Below are 23,942 nucleotides of genomic sequence, written 5' to 3' on the forward strand. Positions count from 1 at the left end.
GTTTAGAAAGGGAAGTCAAGAAGCTCCTCAAAAAGAAAAAAGTGCATGAAGAATAGTTCCTCACACTTTAAATAATAAAATAATTAAATAAAACCCCCCCCATATCAGCTAATGAAATACCAGAACTACAGTTCCTGCCTATATCAAACCCTTGCATCCCTTGAATCATTCCATGATGAGTCATCCAGGGCAGATAGTGCTCTATGACATGATGCCATGGGGAGAGATTCTCTGATAAAAGCCAAATATTTCTTAAATTGTATGGCTTCTGATTTTCCAGGGCGAACACAAAGGAAATGGTATTGGTCGGATAAACCTCGGCCGAAAAGAATGACGAAAAATACGGAAATGGCACCATCTACTGATATTATGGGTCTTTGCAGGTGGATGTTTTTTAAAAATCGGGAGACCTACTGCTTACAATAGCACAGCAGCGTTCATGGGATCGGTTCCTCTTTGTATTTACAGCTCTGTAAACTCAAGATAATGCTGATCTTGCCTCAAGGCCTTAGCAGCTGAAGATGAGACTAAGAAAACATAGTATCTGAATGGAACAAACGACGAAAAAAGGGAGGAAAACTGAGTAGCTGAATAAGTCGAAGTGAGTCCTGGAGCTAAAGGAGGATGTTGCTAGCAAAGGGAGTAAGTTCTCAAGATGTCATTTTAAAGCCCCAAAACTTTCCTTTCTTTTGGTTTTGAACTGCATTCTCCTTTGGGCCTAAACTACAGTTTATCAGAGTCAGTGGAACTCACTGTTAAAAGAGTTTCCCCTTCCCTTATCCCATGTAATTTTCCGCCTGGTGAGGCAGGTTGACAGGAGTGAGGGCCTGCTTGAAGACCAGAGTTGGTGAAGACAGCCAGGTGTGTGGAGGAGGCTAGGAAGGCGGTCACACCAAAGGACTGTCAGATTGTCTCAGTTGCAACTTGCAATTTCATTCTTCCTGAGTTATATTTAGTTCATTGACTTGAATTGTTATTGTTACGTAGACATAGAAAAGAGTGTGCAAGCAGACAAGATGGAAACTCGTTAGGTAGGGTGAGCTCAGCTCTCAAAGGAAACTGCTCCTGGAGCTGCCGAGCAGGTTTATTAAGTTGAGTCTTGACAGAAGAGCAGTGAGAAGAGGTAATGCTCTTCTCCCACCTCCTAGCCAGGGTGTCCCCATGGCATATATGATCTGTCTCAACTGCTGAAGCAGAAACAGCAGGCAGCATGAATTGCTCTGCCAGCGGGGAGGAGCATGGGGGAAAATGTAGGGCAAGATATGGATCAACATGATAAGTTGATCAGAGCAGGATGAAAGATGAATCCTTTTGGTATAACTTTTAGAGCCACAGAACTGCTGCTGTTTTGGAATACCACAGAATCATAGAACGGGCTGGGTTGGAAGGGACCTTAAAGATCACCTAGTTTGAATGCCTCTGCTATGGACAGGGACACTTTCCCTAGACCAGATCACTTATGAGCCTCTGTGCCACCCAAAACATGACCAGACTGCTCCCAAAGCCACTCTGGAAACCTATATAACCTTATTTTTTTGTAGATGCAACTGAGATGATAATCCTGCTAGATTCATACTAGTCAGCTGATCTACTTAGCTCTCGCCTGTAAGAAAAAATTGTGTCATTATTCCTTGTGAAGCACTTCTTCAACTTTTTGATCTGGATTCTTTGGTCCTAATAAAAGGTATCAGCAGTAAATAATAAATATTAAAAAAACAAACTCAATCTGTCACCAATTTTTTTTTTCCCCACAAAAATAGATGTTTGCTGAGTGGAATGGTATACAATACTGAACCCAGACCATGCACAGAACAGGATACTAATGCAGGTGGACCCCCAGAAATCAGATTCCTGTGTGACTTTGTCTTTACCTCTTCAGAAGGACAAAGTTGGTGTTTAACCAGAGGTCACATACTCTTTCTTCATAAAATATTTTTATTTCTCCCTACCTCAGTAGTAAGTATTTTGGATGATGTTGCACATGTCTGTATCAAGACAGAAACGGGCTGCATACTTGAAAATTGTTTAAAGAACAGCTTTTAAAATTATTTGCAAAATGCGTACTCAAATACTTTCCTCCCTACTAGAACAATTTTCAAGAGACGATTTCCTTTTCTGAGTCCTAAAGCACCCTTCTAAGCAGTGCAAAGTTCAGAAAGCATTATCTTCACTTATCTTGAGGCTACATGAACACCATTTCTCAAGGTGCAGTTTCTTGATGGGCTTAATTCACCTAATACACGGTGCTGCTGCTGCGGCAAGCAGCGCTCCTGTCCCACTAGTGCTTGTGAAACTAACTGTGGACTAGGCTAGGGAGCCAGCTAGGATGGAAACTACGAAGTTCGTTGCAGTCTTATTTTGGAGGCGGGCTGGTGCCCTCCTCTGCGTGAGCGCAGGCCCACGGGAGTGCTGATGTCCACACCTGCCCGCATCCCACGGCAACACCGAGGTCGGAGTATGCGGATCACGAAGTCCCACCCTGAGGCTGTTTCTTGGCCGTCCTAGCTCTGATTCACACAAAAACACAGTTTCAGGCATAGACTCCCTCCACGCTTACATTCGCTTTATTCTGCGGATGCTGACCTTTTCCACTGTCATCAGACAAAGGGGCATTTAAAGGCTCCACTCCTTGGTGTGAAATAGGCAGCTGTCAATCTTAAATCCCGCACCTGCCCAAAAATCAAAGCCGTATTATAAGCCTATTAATTTCTCGCGCTGTCATTGCACAGTTCCACGCGCAGGCTTGTACAGACGTGCGAAGCCCATCTTCCGCACCAAGGCCGGGGAGCAGCGCAGGCCAGCGCGGAGGCCCCGGCCTGCGGACGGAGCTGCGGGGCCCGCCGCGTCCCACCGAACGCGGCCGCTCCCCCGCGCACGGGGCACGCCCGGCGCCCTCAAACACCCACGTTCCGGTCCCGACCGGCCCTCGCAGCGCACGGCGCGCCTGCGACACGAACAACCGCCGCCCAGCCGGGAGCCGGCCCCGCTCCCCGCCCTCTCCCGTCCCCCGCAGCCGCCGCCGAAGCGCCGCCCGGCGCCCTCCCCTCGCTGCCCTCCGCGGCCGCTCCCTCGCGAGAGGCGCCGCTCGCCGCCGCCGCCCCGCCCCGGCCCGCCCCGCGCGCCGCAGCCCCGCCCGGCCGCGGCTCCGGCGGGCGCAGAGCGCCGCGAGCAGCCATGATGGTGGGTCCGGGGCGGCCGCGGAGCCGGGCCGGGGCGGGGCGGGGCGGGCGGCGCGGCCGGGCACTCGCTAACCTGTGCGCTTTGTCTCCCCTCACCTTCCCTGCCGCCGGCCGTGCCCCTCCGTGCCCCCTGCCCGCGCCGCCGCCTCGCCCCCAAGCAGGAAGGCTTGGACGACGGCCCAGATTTCCTCTCGGAGGAGGACCGAGGTGTAAGTGCCGCGGGGAGGCGTCGGGACCCCGGCGCCTGGGGCTGGGCGTGAGGGAAACGGGATCGGTCCCTCTTCGGGGGCCTCCGGGCGCTGCTGGCCCGAGCCCGCCGCGTGGGTGTCGGAGGGAGGCGGGATGCTGGGCGGCGGGCGTCCGGGCTGTCCGTCTGTCTGTCCGTCCGTCCGCCCTCCGGGATCTGCTCCTGGCACAGCCTCCCGCCGATACCGGCGTCTGTCTGCGTGTGCTCTTCGTTGTTTTGTCACCCAAGTTTTGGAAGGACAGTTCTTACACGCTGTCGTTGGAATAGTTTGGGCGGGGGTTGTGGCCGGAGATGCATGTTCTTTCCCTGCGACCCCCGCCCGCTGCACACGCCCGGCGGGGCCGGTGCTGCCCCAGGCTGCCCAGCCCAGGCTGCCCGGCCCTGGGCAGCGCCAGGTTCCATCGCTAGCTGCGATCTAGGGCCTGGGTGATGCAGTCCTGCCCTCCCTTCTCCCTTCAGGCCCGAGGGGTTCTCCCATAGATAACAATGGGGCATTTACATTGCAGACACACGCTGCGTAATAAACTCTATTGAAAAGAAGTTCTGTTGCTGGGACAGAATGCCACAATTATGTTTCTTACTGAGAAAACCTTTTTCTCTACCTTCCTGTTTCTGGCTCTCTGAACTGCTGTATCCATCTTTCTTTAACTTGCCTTCTTCACTTAAGCAACAAATCAGCTAACCTAGTATAATTCAGTCAGACTGATTACCCCTGTCATTCAGTATCTGGAGAAGGACCAACTGTGAGCAAGGTAGGAGAGCAGCTTTAGGGTTGCTTTGGTTCCCTTGGCTGTTCACAGCCAAGCTGTGGTTACTGAAGTGTCTGTATATTACAGTATATTACTAAAAATACAAAAATCTGAGAAACACTGTGTTTGTATAATTTTTTATCATGCACACCATAGTCAGATGTTAAATTCAGTGCATTTTGTGTTCGAGTTTATGGCCAGAAATTTAAAAAGGCATTCTAATATTGTATCAGGCCAGTTCTGGCCGCTGTAAAGCTTTTGTCCTAAGGTATCCAGCAACTTTACTAAGAATATTGGATAAAAGAGAGAGGAGGTTGTCGTTGTTGTCTTTTGAGTGTCTTCAGAACAAGAACTGAAGAGCTTACTAACTGCGGAGTTCTATTTACATAGATATTTTACAAAGATTGTCCCTGGTACTTAGGAGCAGCCTTTGATGTGCACAGTTAGGTTGCCTTTATCTGAAGATGCCGGTGGAACATAGTGATGCGGATCTGACCTCCTGTGAAACTTGTCTATTTGGCTGGTTATTAGTATTCCCTCTAAGGCTGTAGGTCTTTAGGAGTTCATAAGGTAATTTGGAAACCTTAAGAAATCTCTTAGCAGTCTTGTTTGCACTTTTGTACTGTTGTATGACTTACCATCTCAGTTGGCCAAATGAAGTTGTTTTTTTTCTCTCATGCATCTTCATCCAACATTGAGGAATTTAATTAGAACAGTAGCTTTCTCATTTCCCAGATTTTTTTAGGGTTTCTTATTTTCAATCACCGATCACTGTGGGGGTTTAATTTTTTCTCTTCTGTGTAAATGCCTGGGGTTAAAACAGAAGTTGTTAGTTATCTGCGTTATTTTGTTTGTGATACAGGAAATTAATCAAAAGCAATACGGCAGTCTGTTCATGAATGGATTTGCTGTGTTTTAGTCTTCAAAACTGTAGTACCTTTTACCCTAAGCAGAAGTAGTAAAAACGAACATCTTTTCATAAAGTGATTCCCTAGTTCTGATTTGTTGCCATTCTCTGCAATTTAATGAGTAGGTCAAGCCTTTTATTTGAAAGTATGGGTGGCAACTTCTGGTTGGAGTAAGTGAGCTTTTAGTCTTGAAAACTAAAAATCAGTACATTAGAATCAAAACTAAAAATCAGAAAATCAGTACTCTTGCCTCTGTTGAATTCAGATATTGCTGTGACAACTGTACTTCTAATGCTGCAGGAACATGTTTGTTGGCTACAGCTGCGTTAAGTTGAACCTTGGGGTGATGGGATGAAAGAGGGCTGGAATTTATGCTGATGCCACACAGAAGAGTAATTCTCAAACAATGGTGTTACACCATATGGAGCCTTTTCTGGAGAACTGTAAAACAGAGCACTGAGAATCATCTTTGAGGAAGTAGCAGTGGGTGGTCTGTAGAAGGAACTTACTATAAATGGTCTGCATAAAATGAAGTTGAGGGAATTGCTTTTCTGAATTTCACTTAGGAAATAGGATAGGATTGAGTTTGCTTGGTGTAACTTGGGTGCTGTTGGGATTTTTGTGCTCTCCCTAACATAAACAATACGTGCTTTGAAAAGTGGTGTAGTATTGCTCCGTTAGTACTGCCTTGTGTATTTTATATCTATATAATCTTTAGCTGACTTGGCTAACACTCATTCAGTGGAAATGAGCTATCCTTTAGAAAAGGTCCGCTGGAAACTTAATGCTGTGAAAACACTTCAAAAGCTTTTGTTGTAAAGGTATTCTCTGTCCCCTTGCTCTGTGTATTTATCTGCCTGTAAAGAACCAGCTGAAGAAAGGGTCCTTTTACTCTAACATTTTTGAAAGAGCTTAGAGCAGGGAAGTTACTGTTAATGGATGACATTACCTGGGAATGTAACACTTGGTTGTTTCCTTTGTCTGTACCAGATTCTTTCCATTACCATTTGAAGTATAATTGAACCTTAAGCAAGAGCTTAGATGTTAAGTCCTCTCCTTGCATTGTGTTCTCGTTTAGGACTGTAACATCTAACATAGCTTGACCTGGGTTTTGGCTTCTGGTGTTTTCTAGACCCTTTGAATAGAACAGGGGCTTTCTCGGTAAGGCATAGAAAACTGTAAAGTAACTAAATCAGGTTTTGCTTTGGAAGTTGTTCAGCATGGTTGTAGATTACATATGTAAGCATAAAATTATTATGCGATGTTGTGTGTTTGACTTGGAGGAGGACAAGATAAAAAGGGACTATCCTATCTCTATTTTTCCATACTTCAAGGTACTTTCATTGCAGTTTTCATCTGTTTCAGACTTCTTTTATTTTTTCATTTTCTACTTTATTTGTGACTAGAAAACCATCCAGTGGTGGCAGTTTTATTTTGGAAGTAGAGATGCAGAGTTTGTTTAAGTTTGTGGTGTGATCATGTTGTTAGTAAATTCGGTTTCCAGTAATGCAATGTGAATCGTTGTGTCACATGAATACATTTAAAGTCCTTCAATTTTCTGATTGTCTTTGACACCTTTCATAAATGCTTCATTACCATTGCAGATGAAAACATTCTCTGTTGGCAGTCAGGCTACATGGCATAATTTAACATGTAATTAAATTCTTCCAAACCGTTACAAACTTAGTATAAATCAAACAAACAGTCCTTTACAGTTGTATGTCATGGGTGAAGTTGTCATATTTATTTCTTGATTTCCTCAGCACAGATAGGATTTCTGTATCTGAAGTTGTGAATAGTGCGTGTAATCAGGCTGCACTGCACTGGGTATGCTCTAATGACAAACTTGGTCAGCTGTTATACTGAATTCTAGAATTTTGTATAGTACCACTTTGGGGAAAAAAAAAAAAAAAAAGGAGGTGCAAAAGTATTTTGGTAGAAATATTTGTTACCTGTGAAAGACTACAAAAATACCATTTAGATAATCCAGATTATTTGCTGAGATTACTCAGTCTGTTAATGTATTCTGGGGGGACCAGAGAAAAACAAACAGTACCCCAGACAGTGTAACTGCAAAAACCTTTTTACACGCTGAAAAATGTGGTGTCATGACATAAGGAAGACATTGGTATGTCATTATATTTTTCTTTCCTAAATGAGATGATAAGCACATTGGAAACTCAGTAGGAGCTAGGAGATTCTGCCTCTGAGAAGTGATCTGCAAGGAACCATTGCGTGATAATACGCCTTTGTGTGAGGCAGTGACCCTCTAAACCTTGGGAAAACAAAACAAAAGGCAATGCCTGAATCACATGGTGTGAATATGTTACTGTGCAGACATTTTAATGATTTCCAACTTCACTGTAAGGAAAAGCTATTACTACTTGTGTAAGAGCTATTGAACAGTTAACATTTTGCTAGCCTTAGCAGAATATGCTAGACTGCATGATTCTGGTTTACTTTAATATGCTAATTCTAAGATCCATGAGTCTGGTTGCTGCTACAAAGATAAGAGTTGTCCATGCATCAAGGTTAACAGCAAGACTAGAGTGAGATCTGACCACTGTGATTTAAGATAAAGGCAAATTTACAGAAAATGGGATGTGGCAGTTCATGCTTCTGTCCTAGAGCTTTTCCAGTGCCTCACAGCATTATCTTCAAAATCTGCTCATGTGTAACCTCTGTACTATGTGTTATGAATACTTAAAGCATTTTTGTACTTAGGTATTGGCTTAGAAATGCAATCCTGAAAAAAGATTGTGGAGAAAAAGCCCAAATCTCTGTATGGCAATGCATTTTTAATACTGTAGAATGGGATATTTGTAGAAAAAATGCAGCATCAGAGAAAATACCATATCTCAGTAAAAAGTGTGCCTCCTGAGCATGATGTTGAAATATTTTTTGACAATGTGATTGGAAAAGATTTCAGGGTTAGCCTTAGTGCTTGTAAAAGCATTCCAAATGTCTGTTGGTCATGATGATGAAATTGTCATGGGACAAATTCCTTTCGAACAACAAGGGTACAAGGGTGAGGGGACTCGAATTTCCAGTTGGGCTCTAGATGAGGTTGCACCAAGTACTGAAGCTTTTGGTCCAGTTATGCCAAATATTTTCATGCTCAGATAATACTTCAGTTTTGCTATATGTGATCATTGTCTTTTTTTTTTTTTTTTTTTTTTTTTTTTTTCCCCCGATGTGACTGGAATTATTTTGTGAAAGAATTCATGTTTCATGTCTTGTAGAAAATAACACGTGTATTCCTTGCACTTTTGGTATTTCTCATATTCATTTTGAAGACATCGAAGTCTTGGGTTTGAGTTTTTTGCTTTGGGGTTTTTAGAAAAATATTTCCAAGAAGACTTAGCTCTGTGACGTTCAGGATATTCTTTTTAAGCTTTTTAATTATGAGATATGTTGAACAGAAGAGTAGTGTAAGACAGTGTGAGTAAATCAGGTCTATAACTACTCCTGCTTCTTTGAAATATAGAACCACTTTTCTCCTTAAAAGTATCTTTCCAACTGTTAATATCTTTGTAATTACCTTTATCAGTATATTTACATAGAGCAGCTTGTCACTTCAGAGGAATGGAGACAATAAAGAGAAAAACCTACCAAACTTGTTGCTGTCTGTAAATGTACTTTGTCTTGAGCATCTCTCCACCAAGTTAACAATCTACAGGAATGAAAATAGTGCACTAACAAGGAGTACTGTAAAGGAGGTTATTATTTATATGGTTGTTCGTAAGGACTACTGCTGGAATTTCTTTTTTTGCTGGAAACTATCTTTTAATGTTGGGGGGTTTTGTGATATGTCTTCAGCATTGCAGGATCAGGGTTCATTTCAAAGGAGGGATAATAGAAATACAGTTTACCTTTTTTTTTCTTTCTTTAGCTCAGAGCAATAAATGTAGATCTCCAGACTGATGCTGCTCTGCAAGTGGATATCTCAGATGCACTAAGTGAGAGGGATAAAGTGAAATTCACAGTCCATACAAAGGTAAAAACCTGGGTTTGTACACAGAACAGTTTGTAATTATATACAAAAGAGAATTTGCTCAAACTGTTTGTTGAAACAAAGTGTAACACCCTCAAGAGGGAATGAGAAAGTAGAATTATCTCATGTTTATGAGATAGCTATGTAGCTGCAATGCATAAGAAAAAGATAACTAAGAGTTAAAAAACTGTTTAGAAGAAAGTTAGTTAATTTTTTTCATATTGATATGTTGTCATGCCATTCCCATGCCTATTAAGTAGTCTATTTGCAGGTAGAATCTTTAATATACGTGAATATACTTCAGTATAGTTTTTTAAATTCAATTAGGTCTTATTATAGTTTCAGATTCTAAAAGCATATTTTTTAATTGTATTACATTAATGGGTCATTTTTAATTACTGTTGTTTACGGCTTTTTATTTAAGATTTGAATGTTTATTGATTGCAGAGTGACAGAATAATTAAAGGTGAATAAAATATCTGGACATCATTAATCCTATCTCCTCCCTCACTCTCACCGTTAAATTAGAGTGCACAAGAGCATGTTGCTCAGGATTTGTCCATTTGGGTTTCGATTATAGAATCATAGAATCACTTAGGTTGGAAAAGACCTCTGAGATTGAATCCAACCATTACTTCAGCCCTGCTGAGTCCACCATTAAACCATGTCCCTAAGTGCCACATCTACATGTGTTTTAGATACCTCCAGGGATGGTTGCTCAACCACTTCCCTGAGCAGCCCCCTCTAAAACTTGATAACCCTTTTGGTGAAGAAATTTTTTTAATATCCAATCTAAACCTTCCCTGGTGCAACTTGAGGCCACTTCCTCCTGTCCTGTCACCTGTTACTTGAGAGAGGAGACCAACCCCAGCATGGCTTTGGCCTCACATCAGATACTTGTAGAGTGATCAGGTCAACCCCTGATTATTCTCCAGACTAAACATCACCAGCTCCCTCAGCCACTCCTCATCAGATTTGTGCTCCAGAGCCATCACCAGCTCTGTTGCCCTTCTCTGGACACACTCCAGCACCTCAGTGTCTTTCCTGTCATGAGGGGCCCAGAACTGGACACTGGACTCAAGGTGTGGCCTCACCAGTGTCTAGTACAGAGGAATAGTCCTTCCTTGGTCCTGGCCACACTGTTTCTGGTACAAGTCAGGATGCCATTGGCCTTCTTGGCCAGCTGGGCACATGCTGGATCATGTCCAGCCGCTGTTGACCAGTGGCTTTTCCACTGGGCAGCTTTCCAGCTGCTCTGCCCCCCATTGTAGCACTGTCTGGGCTTGTGACCCAAGTACAGACTCGCTCCTCACCTTATTGAACCTCCTGCAATTGCCTGAGCCCATGGATCCAGCTGGTCCAGTTCCCTCTGCAGATCTTCCTGCCCTCCGGCAGATCAACACCACCACCCAACTTGGTGTCATCTGCAAACTGACTGGGAGGCACTCGGTCCCCTCATCCAGATAATTGATAAATGACACTAAAGAGAACTCCAGAATTAAATTGAAAAAAGATATTAGACATGTCTATGAGAGCAGACACTCCACAACCTCTTACGGCAGCCCATGCCAATTGATTGGTGCACTAATTAAGATGAGAGGGTTATTACTGTGGTATGAATTTTTGGGGACATTTTTGTTGATCCCTCAAGATTTTTCTCATGTAGTAATGAAAAACCTTGTGGTTTTTTTGTTGAGCTTTTCTGCCTCACTACCTCCTTCCCTGCCATAATTCTACCTCCTTTTATCCTTCTAGAGTTCCTTACCAAATTTCAAGCAAAATGAATTTTCTGTTGTGCGGCAACACGAAGAGTTTATTTGGCTTCATGATTCTTTTGTTGAGAATGAGGACTATGCTGGCTATATTGTAAGTACTGGTATTCTTTTGGTTTATATGTGCCGTTTTTTTTCTGGGTTAGATCAAAACTGCTTGAGACTGCTTTTAAATGCAGTGGAAACAGCGGGTGTTCATTCCTTATAAAATCAGATCAGCTTCTCTTAATACTTAATTTTATGCAGTGACACAAAATTAATGGTTGAAACAAGCTTGGAAGAAAGCTATAGTAGCTGTCATACTTTCTTGCCCTTTACTCCTAAGAAATGAGTAGTTTAATTTGTCTCCAAGTGTATTTTTATGCTGCTGTGTTAAAAGTGTGGGAGAGAGCTGTATAACTGTATAACTTGGTGGTATTGTTTTTGCAAGCTAATGTTTAACTTAGTTACAAGTTTCATGTTGCCTTTGTTTTAGCTGGAATGGCAGAGTAAAGTAATTAGACTTTTTGAGTTCTCATTATAAAGATCAGAATCATTTTTTCATAAATAAGAGGAAAGGAAAAACCATTTTAAATGCCATGTAGAACTAGAGGGAACCTCAATATATAATAACTTAAAGTTTGAAGTTAATTTCAGGCCTTCCAGGAACAGAGGCCTCTAAACAGGCACCATATGATATTAAAAATGGTGCAGCTCTTCATACATTAATTGCAAAGAGGAATATTTGTCATCTTGGTGTGAAAGTTAGATATTCATTTTGTGTTTGGGGGGTGTTTGCTGATTCAGAGGGTGAACAGATATTTCTAATTGTTTAGTGGGTACATTATAGTGAGTATAATCTGTGATGGTCATACCATTCTTGAGCTAGTCTTTTCTTAGTCAGAAAATCTATTTGAAGTGACTAGACCTTCAGTGCAGTAATAACTAGTTTCAGGTGGTTGACTATCAAGATGCTAGATTTTTCTTTTTTTTTTTTTTTTTTTTTTTTCTCTTTTTTTTTTTTTTTTTTCTTTTTTTTTTTTTGGTAATGTGTTGATGTAATGAGCCAATATCAGTAAACTAAAATTTAAACATAGTTGGTTCTGTGTTCCTTCCCTGGCACTAATTCATGTTTAGTTTGACTGGTGTTTTATCTTTCAGTGTTGATATACTATATGTATTAAAAAAATTAACCTAGAGACTTGTTGACTGAGGGCTTTGTTATTTCAACACATACGTCTTTAAAGTCAACATGCTGCAAGAAAGAGCTAGTGCCTGCAAACAACAGGGAATGGTTTTCTTGGTTTAAAGTTTTGGAGAGTTAGAAATGGATGGTGTGAAAACAATTGTGGAATTTTTTTATTTTTTTTTTTTTCCCTTTAAACAAGAAATAATCCTTACCAAATAAGCTAAACCAAAACTAATTTAAAAATAATTATTTCAAGTTTTAAGGCATTGTCATGGGAAATGAATTATTATTTGGTTTCGGTGGTAATTAAACTGAAGCCATTAGTTAATACTTCAGTAATCTTCAAGGACTCTTGACCGAAATTGGTATAGTAATGCAGCACATATAACTCATGAATGAGAGACTTTATCCAGAAGTGCTGTAATGAATGATGAAAGAGAGAAATATGTATTAAAAAGCTGCAGGCAATCTACAGTTCCTGTACTGTGAATGGGTGTTGTTTGACTGAGAAAATGAGAACTAAAAAAAAATTGGATTCAATTCCAGATTCCACCAGCACCACCCAGGCCTGACTTTGATGCCTCCCGGGAAAAACTGCAGAAACTTGGAGAAGGGGAGGGATCAATGACTAAAGAAGAATTCACCAAGATGAAACAAGAACTGGAAGCGTATGTAGATTTTTACTACTTTATTAATTTTTTTATATTCCAAAACTTTTAATGCTGTTTGCTGTCCCATGTTTCCGATTTCACTGAAATGGTTCTCTGTGAAACACAGACTTGAGAATCCAGTTGCTGTATAACCAAGGTTAATCTTAGTGATCATGATCAGTGCCATTAGGAAAATTGTAGAAATAATTTAATGGGAAGATCTTCTGAAACAAGAAATAAATCAGCTTTTTCTTGAGCATTCTTTTGTAAGAAAGAAAGTACTTAGGTCCTGTTCTTCACAGAATATCTGCAAAGGAAGGAGATAACCTCTATCATTTTTAGTTCTGGTGTTCCACATTTTATAAATATAATTAGACTTTAAGGTTATACATGCAGGGATTAGGAGTAGGGAGTTGTGCATGTGGTTGGTACTGTAGGTGCCAACCTTCTGTTCCCCAAGAAATACCAAGATTACTAGAAAAATCCTTTTTTGACACTTTTTTTTTTAATTTTTTGCACAAGGAGAATGTATTTCCTGAAAATACTATTTTCCCGTACTATGAATTTAATTTATATTGAAATAACTACTCTGAAACTTCTGGTTCCATATGAGTTACACAGTGGAGTTTCTCCTTGCTTCGTCCATTTTCTTTATCATGCATTCACTTCTTTGATCTTTTTCCTGTCATTGGTTTCAGTTTTCAAGTGTATATTTACGCTGCTTCTAGACTGCTTCTATCAAGAGCTCTGAATTGGCAAGAAAAGTACATAGAACTCTTAGAACTGCTGCTTTCTCTCCGAACTTCAGCTGCTGTGAGCAAATGTCTTAAAAAGCTCTGTATTAGTGATATGTACAATATAATTTATAGCAGAGTAGATATACACTTCATATGCAGAAAACTGGAAATTAGCAGAACACTATAGATTTTAAAGAATCTGGTTTTCCAGCGGCCCTGATCATGATTCTCTTGTGGTCTGGTTAGGGGTTGGATAACACAGAAAACTTTGGGTTTCTTCTACTGCCACCTCCATCCTCTGCATCCTCCTTTTTTGTCTTCACTGAATGACTACTACTCTCACTGAGATCAAACATCTCCCAACACTGGCCCTGCTGGTTTGCTGGTATGTAAATCTTGACCTCCTTGCACATAGTGGAAGGAAAAGCATTGATTATAATTTCACTGTTTGACCTCAGAACGGGAAAAAGCCCTTTCCTCATTTTCAGATGAGTTGCATCTTACTCATTGAATTTGCAAAGCACAATGAATTCTAGCAAACTTGTATTGATAGGAGTGCCTTCCTCTTAATTAAATTGCAAGTGAGTAATTGCTTTGAAGTTGAGTTGGCTGAACTGGGCAACTATATGATTATCATGGTTAAATGTGTTATTTTTGTTGTACCTACCAAATGCAGCTCCTAATTTCACTTTTAGAACCACTGTGAAGCGAGACATCCTTGTAAGCTTTGACTCAAAAAGGCTAGGTGCTTTAACATGAAATAAAAGACTGTCTAAAGAGCTAACCGAACTACATGAACATTTAACTAAGTAAGGAGGGTGCAAATGGGCAAGGGGATGGAGATGGGGAGGAAGGAATTTTCACATCAATACACAGTGCCAAGGGACTGTAGTCTGTACCTCAGTTTCTTGATTTTTGGGGTGCTGGGGAGAGGACAATGAAATGAGGTTACGCTTTCAGCAAACCAGTGTCTGTTAACTAACCATAAAAATTAGAGTGTATTTGTTGACTCTTCATCAAAGGTCTGTCTGTAATGTGTTTGGGCTTCAAATTTCTCCCTAGTATTAATGTTGCGCTATTTATTTATGTCTATATCAAACACTGGAGTGATAAACTCCATTCTATTGGCTTATAATTTTGTACCCTTACTGAAGATCTCTTTAAGCTGCTCACTAGGTTTATCTCAAACTTTATTGCTTTGTATGAAATTCTTATGTCTGTCTTATTTCTTGTTTTTAGTGAATATTTGGCAATATTCAAGAAGACTGTTGCAATGCACGAAGTGTTTTTGTGTCGCGTGGCAGCACATCCTATTTTGAGAAAGGACTTAAATTTCCATGTATTCTTGGAATATAATCAGGATGTGAGTATTGAAAACTGAATTGCCGGTGAGAGAAATCAAGATGTACTTTTATGGTAGGATGGAAAATTGATTAAGAGGGAATTACCTCCTGGAGCAAATTACATCAACTCCTTCATGCCAGACATATTTGTATTGTAAAAGTTAGAAATTCATTTAGTCTGTAGGAGTTCATTTTCTGCCACCTGGGGAACCAAATGCACTATATGCTTTAACCTCAGCATCAAAAATATTACTGGAAATCCAGTATATTTTGGATTTAAAAGATGAGCTTTTGGTGGTGATTCCTCTTGACAGTACACTTTTCCACTCCTTGAAAAAAAAATTTTTTTTTTTTTTTTTTTGGTTTGTTTGTTTGTTTGTTTCCTGCAGGGAAGAATGATGCAACAAAATGGAACACTAACTTAGGGTTTGGAACTGTAGTGTAAATTCTCTTGCTAACAAAACTAGAGAGAATTTCTGATTAAATGTTCTGATAAGTAAAACCTTTTTGTAAATGATGTGAGTGAAAATGTGGTTAATTTTTTTCTGAGTATTGGACTAGTGTGGCTATCCACATGTAACATACTGAATTGAGATAATAGAGAGTACTTTTGGATTCATAACTCTTCAGTGTTGGAGTCAGTGGTTGCTCCTATTCTGCAAAGAGTTTCAGTTACTTTTTAAAATTGCAGGAATCAACACCGAGTGGAAGAAATAACTACAAAGACTGGCTCAACTGCATACATACTTAATTCAAAATACGTTACAAAGGTTCCTTGATGTGGAAATGCTTACAGATTCAGGCACTCAGTTTACCTAAACTGGGTGAAGTCAGATGGACAGGAGGAATGTGAGGAGGCTTAAACCAGCATTATCCTCTGGAAGTCAAAGATCTGCTATTCACTGAAGTGAAACATGGTTATATTAACCATTGTTACATCAACTCAGCTATACTGTGTATGATAAATACTGTGTTAGTGATAACTGAAATGTACACTCTGTACATTTGGTACTATCTGCAGGTGCTAGAATGCGGCTGATTTTTTTTTTCTTTCTTCCCCTAGAATGGTGTTTTAGGTAATAGACAATCTAGTAAATGAGGTAGTCGTCATTCTGGATGCACCGTGCCTTGTCCCCATTAGTGCAGAGTAAAGAGAGAACAGGAAAACTGTTTTAGGTTTAGCAAGTAGGGGTATGTAGTTCTGTTTAATTTTTTTAAAGCTTCTATTGCTCCAGAAAATGAATGAACTTGATAAATTCATTTGTTTTTCAGTTGAGTGTTCGTGGGAAAAATAAGAAAGAGAAACTTGAAGACTTCTTCAAAAATATGGTTAAATCAGCTGATGGTGTCATTGTTTCAGGAGTAAAGGTGATTACTGCTTAACGTACCAAGATTTAAAATGTATTAACGTTGTTACCTTTTTTAATGAAGAATTTTACATAGGTACAAAAATGGGATTTTTATAGTGATATCTAACTTAAAAATTAGTGGCAGACCATGGGTGAGAACTTGTGGCCTGGATGCAAAATAACTAAAAGCTTTCTTGTGGGCTTTCAGTACTCTATGGAATTAAACACCTTTTTCTCTACATAGATAATTGATAATCTGGTTGGGTGGGCATTGTGGGTTTTTGTGTGTTTGTTTTTGTTTTAGTTTTGTTCAGGCCTGCCATTTTATATAGTGGAAAGGAGATCTAGGTCTGACAACTGCTTCTGTTCACAAGTTACTAGTGGAGTGAATTTTCCGAGTTTTGTAGAATTTGTAAAAGTTATATGATTTTTCCCAGTAGATGTAAGAATGTAACTGAAGAAAAAAAGTAGTAACAAAAATTCAATTTTTTACTTTTCCAAAAGCGACACGATCACTTTTACAGCAAGCAGAAATTCTGCAGAGGATGATTTTTATTCTCTTTTCTTTCTAGTGGTACCCTTCCATTTGGTAGCAACTTTTACAAGAGTTAAAAGTTTCTAGGTTTAAAATCTTGGTTTATTGAAACTGCTGGGAAGTGGATATAACCAGGGATTAACTATGACTTGGAGAAAAATATAAAGTCCAAATAACTTCCAGTTTCATAAGAAACATTGTTCAAAGCCCATGTTGTAGGCTATTCCATGGTATTGAGCATCTGTGTTATTTTAGAGGGTCTTTAAAAATAAGTATAAACTATTTTTCTCAAATTATAATACAGACAATTTTAACATCTACCTGTGTTTACCAAATTGAAAGAAGTCTGTCATTACGATCAGTGTTCTGAGATAGGAGTTCAAATCCTCTTGTCTGAGACAACAGGGTCTTGTGCTACTGGGTGACTTTCATCTTCTTAATAAAACTTAATATCATGATATAAGTGAAGAAGAAATCAGTTCATATAAAGTTCCTGTCAGCAACAGTGAAATGTGTAAATTTACTCTGCAATTGCTCTGTAGAGAGTGGGTGAAATCCTGTTCTTTTTAATTGTTCCCCTTTTTTGGCAGGATGTGGATGACTTCTTTGAACATGAGAGAACATTCCTTGTAGAATATCACAACCGAGTGAAAGATGCCTCTGCCAAATCTGATAAAATGACAAGATCACATAAAAGTGAGTTTTTTTCCAGGGTGAAAATAGTACTGGTTAAAATGTACAGAAGTTGTTTGTGAGGAGAAGTAATTTTTAGTTTTCTTTTTGCATGTGAAAAGTGAATTCATTTCTCCAAGTGTAGCCTTCAGAGTCTTAAGTTCAATCTGGCTTTCTAAGTTGAGGCTTTGCTGCAGTAGACTAGATGGAGTAAGAACAGCCTGGTGCAACACTGAGGATATGTTGATTCTTCATGCTGTCTGCTTGAAAACAAATACACTTTGAGTATTTTTTTTTTTTTTGGGAGTCTGATGTAGTCATTTAGGTGTAGAGGTGTGTAATATGGCAATATTTGCAATTTTACTCCTAGTGCAGTTGCTCTTGATGGGATGTGGTTGATTCCACTGAGTGCAATCTCTTGGCAAACTGGGCATTGCATTACCTTGCTGACAAAGTTACCTTTGCTCATAGCAAACTCCTGTTGGGCCGTTAGTTCTAGACTAGGTTTCCTTTTTTTAGCCATTTAGAATGGAGACTGGAATGTGTGCATTCAGTAGCCTGGTTTGCACGACCCCTTTTCTTACAGGCACAAGATTTACCACTTGCCAATTGATTTGTCTTTGTGAGCTGAGTGCTAGCTAATGTGATTTCTGAAAGCTTTAAATTGTTTCTCAAGTGCAGTTCATTTATCTGAGAAAATGAAAAATCTTTGGGTTAGGACTATCGTGTTCAATTTAGGATTACTATGTTTTGAGACGCTCAGAAGAAACTGACCTTGTTGCCCTTGATTTTAAGTTTTTCTGCCTAGAAAAATCAAAATGGATCTTCCAGATTCTGTCTACTTCCTTGAAGTTTGGATCTGATTTACAGATACTGTCTTTGCTGTCTGCAGTAATAAAGTTCACAGAAAACCAGTTCATAGAAAAACAAACCTTTTATGAATCTCCATTGATAAGACGTCTAAAATGGATATTGGATGAGATGTTAAACCAAGAATTTCCTGAGCTTTTCAGATGCTTCTCTTGCCATTGTATGAACACTGAGTCTTTTGTAGTTTTAGTATTTATGCTGGGAGGTAGAAAGAGTCAGTTGTGGTTCAGTGAGCTAAGAGGCCCTGTGTCTGCATTCAGTTCACACCTGAAGTGCTTTCTGCTGTTTTTGGTTGCTTTCTTAAAATGACAACCAAACTTCATTCATGGTAATGAAGTGCCAAGATTTATTTACAGAGCGAGAAGGGCTTTTACATTGGTTGTAGAATTGGGAACATCCTTTGAGATGAGGTTGTAGAGGGTCTGATGGGAAAGGATTGATCAAACTCATGACAAAGCTTCATTGGTTTCCAGGCTCAAATCACATATGATGTTTATTGACAGCTTCTGCCGAACTGTGAATTGGGACAAATGGTGCTTTTTGAAATTCTGGCTAGAAGAGTAGAGCAATGACCTGGGAAACCTGAATTGGAAATGGGCAATCTGTAGTTTATGGATAACATGATCAAGAGAGAGCTGCAGGGCTTACAAAGACACTGACTTGCTATTTCCAGCAGAAAATCCATTTTGATGTTGAAATGGGAGGAATAGAAGGGGAGATTAGTTGCTTCCTAATACCATTCTTCAGTTGTAACCAACTGCATTGATGACATATGGAGTAATGAATTGCATGGAAATTGACCCACTGAATCTGTTAAGGTTGTATTATTAAGAAAAAGTAATTCTGTTAAAGACATGTAAACTTCAGAAATAAACAAATGCATTTTCCTGTTCATTGCTTGGATCTGTTAGTTTTCATCATCCATTGAGTTAATACTTAAAGCTTTTTAAAAAAGCTCTGTGTGCAAAGATTTATTTTTTATGTTGGTTATATAGCAATAGCCCACTAGTCAAATTATGCAGCCTTCTTACAAATATTGCTTCTAATTTCATTGTTGAAAGTAATTTAACACTATTGTTACTTAAACCAGTGGCTGCTTGTTGAAGAGGTAAGAGTTTCCTAAAAATAGGGATGTGCTAGAAAATGTGTTGTGTATATAGTGCTTCATTTTTGGTAGTTTGGGGTTTGTAGTCAATTTGCTGCTCTCAAGCAGACTTTCTGTTACTGTTAAACTGTGATTTTATTTTTTCCAAATAGTTTTAAAATAAAACTTAAATTCAGACTTTAGCCATTAAGTTTGTACATCTTCCACCAAAATAAAACCTACAAAAACTGTGCAATAAATTCACCTAGCCAGTTATGATAGCATAAAATACTTCTAGGGAAATTACAGATTGTGCAATTTGGTGAAATCACTTTTCTTAGTGTGTGAAGTTATCCTTCCTATTAAGTGATGTGATTGCAATTTTATTTCTACTTTTGTGTTAAAGCATGTCCTTTTAGAAAAATACCTGTTCTTGAAGAAAGGAATTTCAAAATTTCCAGAAAGAAGAGGAATGAGGTAGTAAAACAAGTGCTTGTTTGTTTTTCTAGATGTGGCGGATGACTATAATAGAATTGGTTCTTCATTATATGCATTAGGAACACAGGACTCCACAGATATATGCAAGTAAGATATAGTTTATAACCTATGGGGTAATTTTGCTGTGTAACAGTCGTAATGTTGACTTGCTGAGATTGGTAGCTCTTGTTAGGAGAAAACCAGAACTTACTACAACTGTGTCACATTATGACATTTTCTTCTCTAGCATTTCTTTATTTAGCAGGCTGCATTTAACACTTTTGTTTTAATATTCGTCTGTAAAAAAAATGCTAATTTCTAGAGTCTGTAGAAAATTGCACAGTTGAGATGGAAAAGTCCTCATCAAATAAGGAAAAACACAGAATTCTTTCACAGTTTTAAAAAAAATATTACAAATGCTTTGACATATGCAGCAAGCGCAGGTCTCAGTCTGTGGGTTTTTTTGAAGTGTAACAACATCTTGAAGAATAGTTCTGCTGTTCTGGCAAGCTTACTGCCCTTAGGAAAACAAAGGAATCTACAGAGATCCCCAGAACTTTAGAAGGGTGTCTACGTACAGATGTTTGTCCTTCAGTCTTTCAGTGATTTGCTTAAAGATGATGTCTGGTGTATCTGACAATAAAACTTAGTTAACTAGCTTAAAGATGTCAGTGCTTGTCAACCTACAGATGTAGTTAGAGTGATGTTGGTGTCAGTGTGACACCAGGAAGGACATGAATATGAAAGATAACTTTCTAATTTACCTGAATTGCAGTGATATACTTCCAAATGTTGTGATAGCTTATATACCAGATACTTTGATGATAATATCAGTATTTGTTGTAGTTTGTTAGAGTGTGTTAGAAATCACATCTGTCTTCTGTCAAAATAGTATAATTTGACTGTAATTCAGTCTGCTGTAAGACTGAAGCCTGTGTTGTCTCCTGCAATGGAGATGTTGCCGCACTGTTGCTCAGCATCCCTGAGTTCCAAGTTGGACATATGTCATGTTTACTGTGTGAAGAAAAGTACATGCAAATTTGTGTAAAGGACAGCTGATAATAGTGTAAGACCATTGACCATGTAGCTGGTGTTTGGGGTTTAATTCACAGAGGCATAAAAAATCCTTGAGGAGCTGAGCAATTATTCTTTACTTAAAAATATCCATCTGTTATGCTTTGCTTGTCCTCTGCCTTTCTTACGTTGCACAGTTCCCACGTTTGAAGTTTGAAACTAGTACGTTGTCTGAGTTTTGTGAATTATAATTGTAAGCAATGCCTTTGCAGTCTTTATTGCCAGATACAGACTATAGTGTCAGTTCTAAAAAGTAATTAGACTATTCAAAACAATATTGTAATATGAGCTGTTTTCTTTGCACAGGTTTTTTCTGAAGGTGTCAGAATTATTTGACAAAACAAGGGTATGTACTATGAAATGGACATTGTGTGTCAACAAGGCATTAATATGTGGATTAATATGGGTGCTTCTAGATGAAGTGTTTAAGCAATGTGTAGTATGGAATGCGAAAGCGTAAGATTTCAGTCATGTTTGTAAAATGAACCTTAGGACTCTTCAGTCTACTAAACATTTCTAGGCAGTCTGCTGTAATACCCTTGTAAAGCTGCTGTTCCTCTGAAATCCATAGAGATCTTCCATACTTGTTACTGAGAATCACAGAACTTGTTATGGATAAAAGAAATTAAGAAATGGAATCCTTAATCAAAAAAAATGGTGGTCATGCTGCTTTTTTTTCTGGAGCCAAAATCTGTTTCTGCAATTATTTGACTCAAAAGTAATGTTGCTTATGCTTGTAACTAGTTTTTCAACTATATTCTCTTTTGCCTTACTTGTTTGGCTTGGTAGACAGAAGATGTATGCCATGTATCAGGAAAGCTTCCAAATGAAAAATGTCTGCATTTCCTAAACTGACAATTGTATCTGTATAAACACATACTTTAAGAAAATTAACATAATCACTTGCTTTGACTCAAAATGTTGCATTTCAGATTTTTTTTTTCTAAATTAGGGTTTAAAAACTGTATTTGCAGACTATTTCTAATCTGTTTCAAATGCAAGCAAATTAGTTTATTGCTTTTTTAGACCATTTAGCGCATGCAGTTACACTATGAGTCTGTAAAGGTGCCTTAAAAATTTGTTTTCCTTTGATTTCAACAACAACATAAGGCTGCTTGTGCAACTCAGTTTGCTTCTCTACCTTTTTTGTAGCATATGATAAATATAATTGCTATTGGGGAAAAAAGCAGTTTTTAGTATAGAAAGCCAGTCAATTACTGCTCACAGAGTAGCTTATTCCTTACATTTTAATGCAAAATCCTAATACTGATTCTCATTTTGCATCTTTAAGTATCCTGTCATTAATGCCTGATCTTAGTTTTTGAAAAAGACAGTCTGTTGTGTACTATATATTTTACATTGAATTTGTATCATACAAATGAGTACCCAAAGTCTGGATGTTTTTAAGTTGAACCTTTTGCTTACTGTTTTTTTTTTTTTTGTTTGGTGGTGGTGGTGTTTTGTTTTTCCAGAAAATAGAGGCTCGTGTATCTGCTGATGAAGATCTTAAACTTTCTGATCTTCTGAAATACTACCTTAGGGAATCTCAAGCTGCTAAGGTGAATTTATGGGGTTTTGTTCAGTGCAACTGTGGTTTTTTTAACATTAAAAAAAAGAGAAAAAAAAAAAAAAAAAAGACCCGTGGGATCACCAACTCACAATATAGATAGACTAAAATGCTGCCACTTCTAGCCTGCAGTTTTTCCCTTAGCTATAAAACCTTGTCTCTGTTGAATATAAGGAGTAACAAAGCAGTTGCTGATGTGGGACTGACTGTGGGGAACTGTGTGAACCACTTGTCAAGGCCAAATCATGCAGTAGCTAGAAACAGTGGAAGGGCTGTTTGTGTGTCTGCAGTATGTTTGGTGCTTGAAAGTGCAAGCAATTCTGCTTTTTAAAAAAAAATAATAAAATTGGGTATTCCGTATAATCTACTAGCGCTGATACAAAAACATGTGGGCTGAATTTGATACTCAGTACTTACAGAAAAATTCATTCTTACTTTTGTTTGATATGAGATGATTAAATAACATCACAGAATGAGCAAGTGTTTGACAGAAAATGTCTGTAGTTAGAAGATTGCGAACTGTTGCACAAAAAAATGCTACTACTGTTTCCTGGGCTCAGTATGTATTTCAAATACATAATCTAAATGTAGTTTGTTTCTAATTTAAGAAGCTGTGAAATTTCCCATGGTTTACCTTCTTTGGCTTTTTGGAGTTTGATCTAAGCCATCTGTTCCTAACTCTGTCAGACAAGATGGAGACCAAACAGTATTATGTTGTGGATCTAATCTAGTATGCACATTCCTGTGACTTGCAGGATGAATTAAAGTGAATGCAAATAATTTAGCAAGAACTGAAATACAGCAAGAAGGACTAAAACTAATTCGATTTTTTAAATTACTTGGAATATAATAAAAATCCTTGGGTAGAGTCTTATAAACTCCATATACTTTTTTTTTTTTTTTTTTTTTTTTTTTTTTTTTTTTTTTTTTTTTTTTTTAAATAGGATCTCCTGTATAGAAGATCTAGGTCACTAGTGGATTATGAAAATGCTAATAAGGCATTGGATAAAGCAAGAGCAAAAAATAAAGATGTGCTGCAAGCTGAAACTACTCAGCAAATATGCTGTCAAAAATTTGAGAAAATTTCTGAATCAGCAAAACAAGGTATTTGGGTGGTCCTTGATCATATGTTACTACTTGAAAATTAACATATTTTAGTATGTTATTATTGAGAATGAATGCAATTAATGCAAATACATTTTTATACTGTTTCCTAAGCAGGAATATGATCTTTTTATTATTATTTATTTATTTTTATAAAGTTAAAATTATATTTTTCTTTGACTTCTCATAGCTCTGATAGGTAGAGCAAAGTATAGGTGCAAATTACTTGTTAAGCTTTTTTTTCACATACATAAGCTAGGATACAAAATGATAACTGTTAGCAGTAATAGTAAACAAATATTTTAGTGTTGTTAAAATCCCCTGTTTGGTTTTATGCTTTCTTCTGTGAAGGCAGTCTGTCACAGATATGATATTACATTAGAGAAGGGAGAAATAATGAAATGAGATTTCACTGAATTAGAGAAAAGGAACCTTATTTACATGTTATTTTTCTTCTGGAAAC

At 38.6% G+C, this 23,942-nt stretch overlaps 1 protein-coding gene across 2 annotated transcripts in view; it reads left to right on the plus strand.

Moving 5' to 3' along the window:
- Nucleotides 1–3,129: 3,129 nt before the first annotated feature.
- Nucleotides 3,130–23,942, plus strand: part of SNX6 (sorting nexin 6) — a 28,660-nt gene continuing 7,847 nt past the window's right edge. The window contains exons 1-12 of one of the 2 annotated variants that reach the window (XM_040067169.1): nt 3,130–3,180; nt 3,341–3,388; nt 8,976–9,080; nt 10,833–10,943; nt 12,564–12,685; nt 14,644–14,767; nt 16,020–16,115; nt 17,222–17,327; nt 19,767–19,842; nt 21,115–21,154; nt 22,281–22,367; nt 23,320–23,479. In XM_040067169.1, the coding sequence (XP_039923103.1) occupies nt 3,175–3,180; nt 3,341–3,388; nt 8,976–9,080; nt 10,833–10,943; nt 12,564–12,685; nt 14,644–14,767; nt 16,020–16,115; nt 17,222–17,327; nt 19,767–19,842; nt 21,115–21,154; nt 22,281–22,367; nt 23,320–23,479 (1,081 nt within the window). In that variant the 5' untranslated portion in view covers nt 3,130–3,174. Of the gene's footprint in view, nt 3,181–3,337; nt 3,389–8,975; nt 9,081–10,832; nt 10,944–12,563; nt 12,686–14,643; nt 14,768–16,019; nt 16,116–17,221; nt 17,328–19,766; nt 19,843–21,114; nt 21,155–22,280; nt 22,368–23,319; nt 23,480–23,942 lie in introns of both variants that reach the window. The other variant, XM_040067168.1, reaches the window with a different exon arrangement.

The sequence above is a fragment of the Hirundo rustica genome, chromosome 6 (genome assembly GCF_015227805.2).
Source record: "Hirundo rustica isolate bHirRus1 chromosome 6, bHirRus1.pri.v3, whole genome shotgun sequence".
Classification (NCBI taxonomy): domain Eukaryota; kingdom Metazoa; phylum Chordata; class Aves; order Passeriformes; family Hirundinidae; genus Hirundo; species Hirundo rustica.